General features: G+C 44.0%; 1 protein-coding gene across 2 annotated transcripts in view; it reads left to right on the top strand.

The window, feature by feature from the left end:
• Window positions 1-868: 868 nt before the first annotated feature.
• Window positions 869-12,606, top strand: part of SEH1L (SEH1 like nucleoporin) — a 91,519-nt gene continuing 79,781 nt past the window's right edge. For both annotated transcript variants that reach the window (XM_068237129.1, XM_068237130.1), the window contains exons 1-2: window positions 869-1,151; window positions 10,010-10,060. In XM_068237129.1, coding sequence (XP_068093230.1) covers window positions 1,041-1,151; window positions 10,010-10,060 — 162 coding nt within the window. In that variant the 5' untranslated portion in view covers window positions 869-1,040. The remainder of the gene's footprint in view (window positions 1,152-10,009; window positions 10,061-12,606) is intronic.

Below are 12,606 nucleotides of genomic sequence, written 5' to 3'. Positions count from 1 at the left end.
TAGGTCACCTCAAGCAACCTAGCACCAATTCTTCCAGAAAATGCACAAAAAAAGGACACCAAAAATCCACCACTGGAACTCTCCTAACAAATCAGGTCTTCCTGACTGTCCACTTTCAGAAACCACAACGGATACCAAAACATATGTGGTAGGACTCAGCGGAATACACACAGGAAATGCTGTGAAAGTATGTTACCAATCCAGTAAGCAGCCTTTCTCAACCTTTCAACCCTGGAGAAACCCTGCAAATAACTTTTTGATCCCAAGGAACCCCGGCAAAAAATGTTTGGATCTCGAAGAACCCCTGCAGTTATTTTGCAGGAGGGATGGTCTTTAAACGTATGTGTGGCTGTTTATTTCACTACCCCAATTACACTGCCACTTATTATACTGTCTCCTGACCCCCCAAATTAGTGCTTCTTGTTACAGTACCACCTATTATAGTGTGCTCTATATACTTATACCACAATGGGGGAAATGCCAAGGAACCCCTGTAGAGTACTCAAGGAACCCTGGGGTTCCAGGGAACCCTGGTTGAGAAAGCCTGCAGTAGAGTGTCAACCTAACCAAACTTGCAGTTCACTGAATACACCCCAACGTATGGAACATAAGGAATTCAAATACCATGGCAATGTAAAAGCTGAATGCATTCCAAAGCAAGATTTAATATGAGGTTAACAAATCAATCACCTTCCTTTGGCCCCTGTCCATATTCCACTATATATCCAAACACAAATAACAGCACTTCAGTCGCTGCAGACCCCTAGCGCCTCTCCTACTCCCAGCTAAATAAAACAGAACCTGAAGCCGTCACGTGATAATAATATCACGTGATGTACACCAGCGCTGCTAGTTGGGCGTTCGAAAGGGCGGCTACCAGAAGCGCATGCGCAGTAATAATCTTTCGGTGCTTCGCAAGTGGGACTTTTAAAACGTTATTACTTGTTATAGAATAGAATCGTTGAATTGCTACATATACTTTCGTATGACGTCAGCAGCCTGGTGGTGGTCGGTGGAGGTGTCATTCTTTGGCTGTCGAAATGTTTGTAGCACGAAGCATTGCCGCTGATCACAAGGATCTGATCCACGATGTCTCCTTTGATTTCCATGGCAGGAGAATGGCTACGTGTTCCAGTGATCAAAGCGTGAAAGTAAGTGGGCTAGCAGCTTCCTGTGGCTGCTGAGTGAGTTTATCGGGCTCTCCCTCCCTGACTATTTGTGCTGCTGCACTCCAGTTACAGAGAGGAACTTTGTGGCCCAGCGCAGGTTCTCCTGCAGCATGCTAGATGATAGGTTGTATCTGCCATGTGCTCTATCCTTTCTATTAGGGATTGGTTATAGGTCTTTTTGTTTGTCATTAACAGCAGTGTTAATTTGTTTATCTTGTGACTACTGGCTACTGCTTTGGTGCACACTAAACACTGTTCCCCAACAAACTAGCATATAGAAATACTGCAGCATACATTCAAAGTAATATGCCCGGCGTTAGGGCTCATTTCCATTATGTAATGCGATTGCAATCGCATTTTAATTTCCACCATGCGATTAGGATTGAGCTACATAATATAGACAATGGTAGGGATTAGATTGTGAGCTCCTTTGAGGGACAGCTAGTGACAAGATATATATACACTGTACAGCGCTGCGTAATATGTCGGTGCTATATAAATACTAAATAATAATAATAATAATACTATACTCATTATAATATTGCATCGCAATCGGATTGCACTAATGGAAATTGCTGCTACAGTTTCCATTAGTTTAATGTACCTTGCGATCAGAAACAAATCGCACTTGCAGGGTAGTGGAAAGTGAAATCAGGGTTGTCAATACGTTGTCAAAGCATCATGCATTTAGGCCTTGTTCACATTATAAATCGCCAGCGTAATCGCAAGTGCTCAGCAATTTTGTAAACGATTTATGCTTATAAAAGCACTTTTATAAGGACTACTGTACTAACAAACCAGCATACATTGACAAACTAGCATACATTTAAAGTGATATTCTCCTTTTTAGTAGACTCAGTGTTCCCTTGCCCACTCGCTAGGCTGCGGGCTTGGTCCTCGCTTTGCTTGGACAACTTTTTATTATAACTATAGCAGCGTACACACGCCGGACTTTAGGCAACGACGAGTCCGTCGTTGCCTCCCGCTGGGTGGGCGTGCCAGCGACAGTCCGGCGTGTGTACGCTCTGTCGTCAGACTGATACGGCTGTTTCTGAGCGATCCGCCCGGCGGATCGCTCAGAAACAGCCGTATCAGTCTGACGACAGAGCGTACACACGCCGGACTGTTGCTGGCACGCCCACCCAGCGGGAGGCAACGACGGACCCGTCGTTGCCTAAAGTCCGGCGTGTGTACGGACCTTTTGTCCACTTGAATAGTGGAGGTGGCACACCAGGACCCAGGCTGCTAACTCAGGTTGCAAGGTCAACAGCACGCTGATGGGCATTTTGGGGTTAATTTATGGCATGACTTTGCACATGCTCAGCAGTATTTTTATACTATTTTGATGGGTATGCTGAAAACCTGTTCACACTTGGCACTTGGAGCGCCACTTGCCCGCGATTGCGTTTGGCTCTGCAATCTCGCGATTTACCACGATTTGCTCTTGTGATTCCCGTTCAAAAAATGAGAATCACAGCCCAAAACGCTGCATGCATCTTGTTTTCGATTGATCAAAATCGCAAACACTGCTGTATGAATGTATCTATAGGGATACATTAGTAGCAGCTGAAAAAAATCGCCCAGTGTGTACTAGCCCTAAGCGATTTTGTGTAGCGATGTCTTGTTCACTTCCTGACATCAGTCAGGAAGTGGACTCTTTGACCTGGAAATGAATAAATACAATGGGCTCTATTCTCAAAGACTTCCCGCATGCGGTAAAGTACATGCGGAAAGTTTGCACCCAAAATACCATCAAGTTGGAATTCTCAAAATGTTCCGCATGTTTTTTCCGCATGTGGAAAAAGTGTGATAAAAGTGCGGGATTCATGCGGAAAACTTTCCGCAAAAGTCGGTATTTTCCGCAATAAAAGATCAATTCTCAAAATTGTTCAGGCGCATCATTTCGTCGTTAATTACCGATTTTTTTATCACCTACAAGTAGTAGGTGATATATTCCGCATCCCATTGACTTTAATGAAGTGTGGAGGCTTAAGGGCTGTGCTTGCTGGACTTTAACTTTTTTTTTTTTAAACAGTTTTTCATGCGACCTTTTTATCGCATCCATTCCCGCATGAATAATGGCTGTTTCCGCATCTTTTTTCCCGCATGCGGCAAACATGCGGAAAATGTTAGTGAATGCTGAAAAAATGCGGAGTTTACCGCTGGCGGGAATTTAGCGGTAAAATTTTGCGGTACTTTTGGCTCTTTGAGAATAGAGCCCAATGTATTTATTCTTTAACGTGCTCAGCAAATCGCTTTTCAAAGCGCTTTTTCATACGCTTAGCAATTTTGCTATACTTTCTATTGAATCGCAAACGCTCTGGAAATGGTGCAGGAGCCACAATTGGATAGAAAGCTCATCGCCTATGTGAGAATACTCACAAAAGGTAACCTTGAACAAGCGCTTTTAGGCCTCTTGCACACTACACACTACTACTTGCTTATTTTTAAACTTTGGCAATTTAAAAAATCGCCTTAAGGCCTCTTGGCCACTACATGTGATTCTGTTTTTTTTTTTTTTTTTTTTTTTTAACGATCCAATTTTTGATTCTGTTTTTTAATCAGAATCAAAAATTGGATCGTATAAAAAAAAAATCGGAATCGCATGTAGTGTGCAAGAGGCCTTAAGACGAATTTTTAAATTGCCAAAGTTTAAAAATAAGCGAAATCGCTTATAATGTAAACAAGTCCTTACAGTGAAATCCGTGTCCCCTTGCTTGCTCAGTACTTGCTTCACTCGGAAAACTTTTTATTCGAATTATACCGGTAATCCCAGATTCTTATAAAGAGTTCCCCCACATGCGTAATTAATGCACTTGTCCCTGTGACCAGTGCATCAACGCCTTCCAGTCTTTTTGACTGTGGCGAGTGGGCAGTGGCTTGTGCTTTGCGCGGCATGGACTCTGCTGCTACGTCCACACTGTGCATTAGGACTGTCTTTTAGTAATATAGATGTCCACTTCGATAGTGGACATTGCAGACCAGGACCCTCGATGCTCGCTGGGCTTCTGGCTGGACACACGAGTTGCGAAGTTAGTGTTGCTGGTCGTGCTGCGTGTCTTTGCACATGCTCAGTAGCATGTGTGTATTTCAATGGATATGTTGAAATTGTGGAACACAAGCCTTATATGACATGAGATCTGCATTTGCCCGTTGGGTATGCTTCGAACTGCAAGGGCTCACACACGCCCCTCTCCCACTCTAAAATAAAACAAAAGGAATAATTGTTTTTATATGTACAAACTATTTGTAAGGTACTATCTTATCTTCCTACTGTGCCTTTATTTTTGGAGAGACAGTAAAAAGGTTACCAAACACTCCTCCAAATTTTCAAGCAAACATATTTTTGTTCCATAATTGACAAGATTGGGGTGGGAAAGACCCTGGAGGCAATGGCAGCAGTAAGTGCCATAGCCACACCCCTCTCCCAAACCATATGTCTGTGACCCACATACCCAGACATCACTATGTGAAGGAAGAACAGGAGCGGGTGTTAGTTTAGGGCATCCAGCAGGAAACCTCATGGTTACCTCAACGGTAATATGTATTAAAAAAGTGCCAATGTGCAGCTAGGTAGGAAAATAAGTAAATGATGTATAAACACAGCAATGGTGTATGAGAATATGTGCAGAGGATGCACTGAAAAGCGACAGGGTAACTGGGGAACAACGCAATACTCACTGATGGATGGCTAGAGAGAAGAAGAAAAGGGGACCCCAGGCTCACGGAAAGCCTTGGTGCACCTCGCGGGAAAACGCCCGCTTCTGAAGAGGCATCATTTACTTTCTTTTCCTACCTAGTTGCACATTGGCACTTTTTTATACACATTACTGTTGATATATAGATCACCTACGTTATTGTGCATTCTTGCACCTTGTTGGACATCAATTTTGGACCATTTTGGAATATTGATCTATTTTTTGCACATTGTCACTACACTACACATTGTCATATACACTACCGCTTGGCTTATTGACCACCTCATTGTACTTTTGCACTTTAATCGACATCTACTTTGTATCAATTTTGGAACAGTTATTTATTAATTTTATTCTAGTGTTGTTCATTCCTTGGCTACTGTTAGAGTTTGTTGTTTCGGTATATTTATCATGCACTGTAGTATTGTTCTTGTTTATTATCACCAGTGCTGATTCATTATTCGGGACCCCAGACCCATGCTATTGTTTTTATGTTTTTAGATATGTTTGATGTTACAATAAAGATGATTACTTATTTATTCATTACTACTTTGTTCTAGTATGGTGCTTTTTGGCTACTTTTTTGTTTTTGTTGCAATACTGTCTTAGCTTATAGCACGCCTAGACTTTATTAATCATGTATTATTGTTAGTAGTGCTTGTTCCAATCTTCCTTATGAACCAACTAATCATTAGACTGGGACCAGCGGCAGGGAATGGATGATCATAGAAAAATAACCGCTACAGGGGGCCTATAGAAGCCCCAGGCAAGTGTCAGTTTTTGTTTTGTTAAAGGAAAACTTAAGTCAACTATGAAAAAATTAGATTTACTCACCTGGGGCTCCCCTCAGCCCCCAGCAGCCGATCGGTGCCCTCGCAGCCCCGCTCTGACGCTCCAGGACCCGCCGGCGAACACTTCCGGTTTGGCCGTCACTGGCCGACAGGCATGGGAACGCGAATAATTCTTCGCGTTCCCAGCCTGTATATCGCCCCCTATGCTGCTATTGCGACCAGCTGGCCGCAATAGCATCATAGGGGGCGATATATAGGTGGAACAAACCTAAACGGGTGACGGCCAAACCGGAAGTGTTCGCTGGCGGGTGCAGGAGCATCTGAGCGGGGCTGCGAGGGCACCGATCGGCTGTTGGGGGCTGAGGGGAGCCCCAGGTGAGTAAATCTCATTTTTTATAGTTCACTTAAGTTTTCGTTTAAAGGATACCCGAACTGACATGTGACATGATGAGCTAGACATGTGTATGTACAGTGCCTCACACACAAATAACTATGCTGTGTTCCTTTTTTCCTTTCTCTGGCTGAAAGAGTTATATATCAGATATGTAAGTGGCTGACTCAGTCCTGACTCAGACAGGAAGTGACTACAGTGTGACCCTTACTGATAAGAAATTCCAACTATAAAACACTTTCCTAGCAGAAAATGGCTTCTGAGAGCATGAAAGAGGTAAAAAAGGGGGATTTCTTATCAGTGAGGGTCACACTGAAGTCACTTCCTGTCTGAGTCAGGACTGAGTCAGCCACTTGCATACATGATATTTAACTCTTTAAGGCAGAGAAAGGGGAAAAAAGGAACACAGCATAGTTATGTGTGCTAGGCACTGTACATACATATGTCTATCTCATCATGTCACATATCAGTTCGGGTATCCTTCAAACCCTCCACAGAACCCCTTTAAAGAGACTCTGAAGCGAGTCTTAAATTATTATTAAAGCCTGTATTACTGTAAAGCACTATAGATAGTGCTAAACTGCCGCATCCCCGTGGTAAAACGAGGGGGTTATACCCCCCTAAATCCACTCTTAAAAGTCGGGGGAGCGCTTCCTGATGAGGCAGAGCTTAGCGCTGTAGCTCTGCCTCTTAGCGCATCAATCCCCGCTGATCGCTGCCTTTCCCCGCCCCTCTCAATCTTCCCTCACTGAGAGGGGCGGGGAGAGGCGGAGATCCGTGGGCAGATTGACACGCATGGAGACAGAGCTGCAGCTCAAAGCTCTGCCTCCATGAGCAGCAAAATCCACGACCAAGAAAGTCGTGGATTTTGCAGAGGGGATTTGGGGGGTATAAACCCCTCGTTTTGCCACGGGGATGCGGCGGTTTAGCACCATCTATAGTGCTTTACAGTAATAAAAGCTTTAATAATGATTTAAGACCCGCTTCAGAGTCTCTTTAAAGAGGAACTGTAATGTCAAAACGTCCCCTGGGGGGTACTCACCCCGGGTGGGGGAAGCCTCCGGATCCTAATGAGGTTTCCCACGCTGTCCTCCGTCCCACAGGGGTCTCGCTGCAGCCCTCCGTGCAGGGGTAATGTCAATATTTACCTTCCCGACTCCTGCGCAGGCGCTCTGACGGCTGTCGGCTCCGAAGTAGGCGGAAATACCCAATCGCCGTCGGGTCTGCTCTACTGCGCAGGCGCAAGTTTCCGGCACCTGCGCTAGGCCTGAACGATTTTAGGAAAAAATTGAATTGAGCGATTTCTGTCTGAAATTGCGATTTCGATGCACGGTTTCCTTCCAATCAAGCTTTGTTCCCCCTCTTTGCCTAGTTGTTCCCTCCTCTGTCTCTCTTTGTGCCCCCTTTGCCTCTTTATGCCTCCTCTGGGTCTCTCTCTTGCCCCCTTTGTGTCTCTGTGCCCACTCTTTCTCTCTGTGTCTCTCTGTGCCTCCTCTGTCCCCCAAGCTGCATCAGTTCTGGACATAGCTTCTAATGCACGGAATACTTCCTGTATGTCATGTGACATACAGGAACCCGGAGTTTTGCCAAGCACACTTCTTCAAACTTCCCCCATGTGAAAATGACGTGATCGCGATAATTGCAGCTTTGACGATTCCGGAATTGTGATCTTGGTGATCACGATTTCGATTTAAATTCAATTTATCTTTCAGGCCTAACCTGCGCAGTAGAGTGGACCCGACGGAGATTGGGTATTTCCGTCTATTTCCGAGCCGAAAGCAGCCACAGCGCCCCCGCTGGAGCCAGCAAAGGTATATATTGAATCTACAGTCGGGTCTGTCGCCGGCTGTTCGGAGGGCTGCAGCGAGACCCCCGTGGGACAGAGGACGGCGTGGGAAGCCTCATTAGGATCCGGAGGCTTCCCCCACCCGAGGTGAGTACCCCCCAGGGGATGTTTTTGAGGTTACAGAGTCTCTTTAAGCAATAACATATAGCACTTGGAGTAGAAAATGTCTCAATTTCATGTTGCCTTTTAAAGTCTTTAGCTGTAGCAGCATTATTGCATAAAATAAAAAATCAATTCTTTATTTTTATCTGGTAAACAAGTAATAAGGGTGATAACCAGCCAATCCAAAAGTTTAAATCCCTGTTACTTTTCTTGCTGATAAATGATCATTCCCCAGTTTACCTGACTCTGATTTGGTATGCACAAAAAGTTGCAGGGAGTGCTGGGTTGTCCTTTTTTGCTTCTCTACTTTCCCCTCAGACTTAACTAATGCAGCCTGATTGGCTGAAGCCTCTTTCCCTCCTGTTTTCCCCACCCACACCCCATTTCCTCTCTGGCCAATATTTTTCATGCTGAGACAATGCACTTTCTCTAGTGGAGGGCAGGCAATGCATACACAATCAGGCAGAGTAGAGTATGGGAGGAAATGACATCAGGATTGACTTCAAAATAGCCACAGTTAAAATGGGAAATGCTAGGAAGGATTTTTCTCTTTTTGTACTGTAGAAAAATCACTAAAATCAAAACGTGTACAATGCAAGTAGAGCAAGTATTTATCTACTTATATATGTGTTTTTTTTCTGAGATAGTATGGCTCACAGCTCCTCTTTAAAGAGAACCCGAGGTGGGATTTAATTATGTTACTGGGGCACAGAGGCTGGTTGTGCACACTAAGACCAGCCTCCGTTGCCCCATGGTGTGCCTCCAGGACCCCCCTGCGCGCCCCGCAGTGCTGGCGACACGCAGCGCGTCACCAGCACAATGTTTACCTATGCGCTGTCTGTCAGCGCCGCTCCTCCGCATCGGCGCTATCCGCCCGCGTCACTTCCCTCCTATCAGCGGGAGGGAAGGGACACGGGCGGGTAGTGCCGATGCGGGGGAGCGGCGCTGACAGACAGCGCTTAGGTAAACATTGTGCTGGCGACACGCTGTGTGTCGCCAGCACTGCGGGGGTATAGCGGCGCGCAGGGGGGTCCTGGAGGCACACCATGGGGCAACGGAGGCTGGTCTTAGTGTGCACAACCAGCCTCTGTGCCCCAGTAACATAATTAAATTCCACCTCGGGTTCTCTTTAAAGGAATCATCGGGGGGAAAAAATTAAAAAATCGGCTTTACTCACCTGGGGCTTTCTCCAGCCCTTAGCAGCCGACTGTCCCATGCTGACCTCTCCGCCGCTGTCCCGGGCTCCCCACAAGGTGCAGAGGGCGACCTCGAGGACGCCGGGACAGCCGCGGAGGGGTCATTGGGGGACAGCCAGCTGCAAGGGGCTGGAGAAAGCCCCAGGTGAGTAAAACTGATTTTTTTTCCCTGATGATTCCTTTAAGATGCTAAAGCTTTACTTAAAGAGGAACTCTCGCAAAAATCTTAAAATTTAAAACTCATACAAATAAGTACATTTCATCCCAGAGTAAAATGAGCTATAAATTACTTTTCTCCTATGTTGCTGTCACTTACAGTAGGTAGTAGAAATCATCTGACCTTACCGACAGGTTTTGGGCTAGTCCATCATTTCATGGGGGATTATCAGCATGGCCTTTATTCTTTATAAAGACATTCCCTGAAAAAGAATTTATACAATGATGCTGGCCCAGCCTCCCTGCAGTTGCTCCGTCCACCTGCCAAAATAGTGTGCCGCGAGCACACTATTTTGGCAGGTGGACGGAGCAACTGCCATTCACTAAGTGCTTTTGAAAATAAAGAAACCCCGAGAACCCCCCTATGAGAAGATGGGCTAGTCCAAAATCTGTGGGTTCTGTCAGATTTCTACTACTTTCTGTAAGTGACAGCAAAATAGGAGAAAAGTAATTTATGGCTCATTTTAAATGCACTTCTTATTTGTATGTGTTTTAAATTTTTAAGATTTTCGCGACAGTTCCTCTTTAATATTGTAAGTGGATTACTGAAATTTTACTTGACCAAAATAAAACATAACATACATGATGTCTGTTTTATAGGTTTGGGACAAAAGTGAAAATGGAGACTGGCATTGCACAGCAAGCTGGAAGGTAAATATCAAATATTCATTTTACTTAATTATAAATGGGAGTTTATGCTTATGCCATGTGTTGGCGTGCAGTATCTGCCTATGTCCTCTACTCCACATATTACTAGCTGAAGCGTTCTGCTCTCATTGTCGTGGGATACTTTTGGTCCCATTTTTTTTTTTTTTTTTTTTTTTTTTTTTTTTTAAATTTTGCTGTAATTGGCGAGTCGCATTCCAGTTTGAGAATCGCAACGCAATTGCCTGAAAAATGCTGCATGCAGCACATTTGTGATCGGTGGAAATTGTAAATGTGCTGCAATCACCGCAGTGTGAATAATCCCATAGGAAAACGTTCTGAAGCACGTTGCTGATCACTGGCGATGAGCAAAGTGCAAAAGGCAGTGGCATAAGTAACATATTTAATAAAATGTGTAACAAATTCTAAGACACAAAAGGTTGAGAGAGCACTGTGCTTGTAAGCTTACAAACATTAACTGATCACAGGGAGGATCTATCTGCTCGATTGCCTCCATACACTGCACACAGATTTTCAATTGATTTTAATTTATGTATTTTATATAGCGCTGATATATCATGCAGCGCTGTACAGAGTGTATTGTCTTGTCTTTAACTGTCCCTCAGAGAGGCTCACAGTCTAATCCCTACCATAGTCTTATGTCTATGTATGTATCGTGTAGTGCATGTATCATAGTCTAGGGCCAATTTAGGGGAAGCCAATTAGCTTATCTGTATGTTTTGGGAGGAAACCGTAGTGCCCAGAGGAAACCCACACACACACACACCCCGAAACTCGCTACCTGGTAGATGTTATCCACGTGATTAATGCTGGGAATCGGCGGGAATCTGGCAATTATTTTTGACATGTCCAATCCGTTTCCAATCAATAAATGCATCGATTTTGCAATGTTATCAAAATACGCTCCCTTTATCGATCAGGAGCCGTTTGGACGTGGACACACGTTACAACTTCCAGTCCGATCAACCGTCAATCGGATGGGAAATTGCATCATGGGTTCCCAGCATAAGTGTATGGCCTCCGTAGGTTGCAATTTCTTTTGTGTGCTGAATCTGCAAACGGATGTATCTGAACTGTGAAGAACAATGCCATTCAGGAATCCACATAACTGTTACATAAAATACACAAACCCATCTAACAAATTTACATGCCTTTACTGAGGAACACTGGAAATTGCAGCTTATAGAAAAGGGTCAAATACCAAATCTTAGATGACTGAAAGTTTTGTATCACTGTTCAGTAAAGAAGTACTACAATATTTTTGTCTGTTCACTTAATGTGATTTGCTTTCAACCGGTCTGAGCTTGTTTAATAATGCAAGTGTATTTTATGTGGTAAGTTCCCATAAGAAATTCCCTACAGGAATAGATTCCTTTCTTGGTGGCTATTCTGATATATCACATTCATTTAGAATAATTAAACTATAGGTCTCCATTTTAATTAAAGTAGATACGAGATAAAATGTGGGGACTTTTTTTAATGGCCTCTTTACAAAGTCCATCCCACCCCCCAAAATGTGGTGTTGTCCCCCCATTACATTATTAGGTAATGTAGTCTCCCTCCCCTTGCCCCCAATCTCTATCCTCCATGGCGTTCTGGGTTACAAGATCGCAAGTGCTCATGTGAGCACCCTCTCCTGGAGTCGAACTTATAAAAAACACAGGAAAACATCATGCGTTTTTTGTTTTGTGTTTTCAAGATGGTGTTAGCCACCATTAGTGATGTGCAGATACTCTGCCAGGGATTGAGGGGATTCTTCCTCTATTAGGGTGTCCATATAAACTGGAACAATTTTTCCTTCAGATTCAATCTTTCAATGCACTCTGTATGATAGAATTGTATAGAAAACGGCGCCATTTGCAGCACAGATCAATGTGATATTCTTTGGTTGATGGGAACAATCATTAATTGCCTTCTGATTAGTTACGATCATTCAAATTGCGTCATTTGCGTCAAAAGATCACATCTGATGAGAAAATTCTACTGTTTATGTGCACCTTTACATATTTTTCAAGATCAGCACCTCTACGTAGGGGGGGGGGGGGAGGGGGGTAAGTTTAACAATAATACTGGTTTACCAGTGAGCCTCGTGCAATCGACAATTCTAACTTGTTAGCATGAGGTTTAAATTGATTGTTTAAAGAGAATATGTACTGTCCAATTTGTACAATAAAAACCATACCAACCGAGACACTGCTCTCCTGGACCCCTCTTTGCCGTTTCCGCCTCTCCCGCTGCGATCCTGGGATTTAATCACCAGTTTTAGGCAGTGTTTACAAACAAACAAACATGTCCGCTAACCAGGAAGTGATGTTTGTTTCTCTCTCCCTCTTCCTCTCCTCTTCTGGTGTACACGTGAGAAGTGGAAAGAAAATCATACATGATTCAAAACATTTTTTACAAATAACTGCAAAGTGGGGTGTGCGTAATTATTCAGCCCCCTGAGTCAATACTTTGTAAAGCAACCTTTTCCTTCTACCAGCTTTACGCATTTGGAGACTGAAGTCCTTGCCCATTCTTCTTTGCAAAAC

This window comes from Hyperolius riggenbachi, chromosome 5 (genome assembly GCF_040937935.1).
Source record: "Hyperolius riggenbachi isolate aHypRig1 chromosome 5, aHypRig1.pri, whole genome shotgun sequence".
Taxonomy (NCBI): Eukaryota; Metazoa; Chordata; class Amphibia; order Anura; family Hyperoliidae; genus Hyperolius; species Hyperolius riggenbachi.
This window is presented reverse-complemented; position numbering and strand designations above follow the sequence as displayed.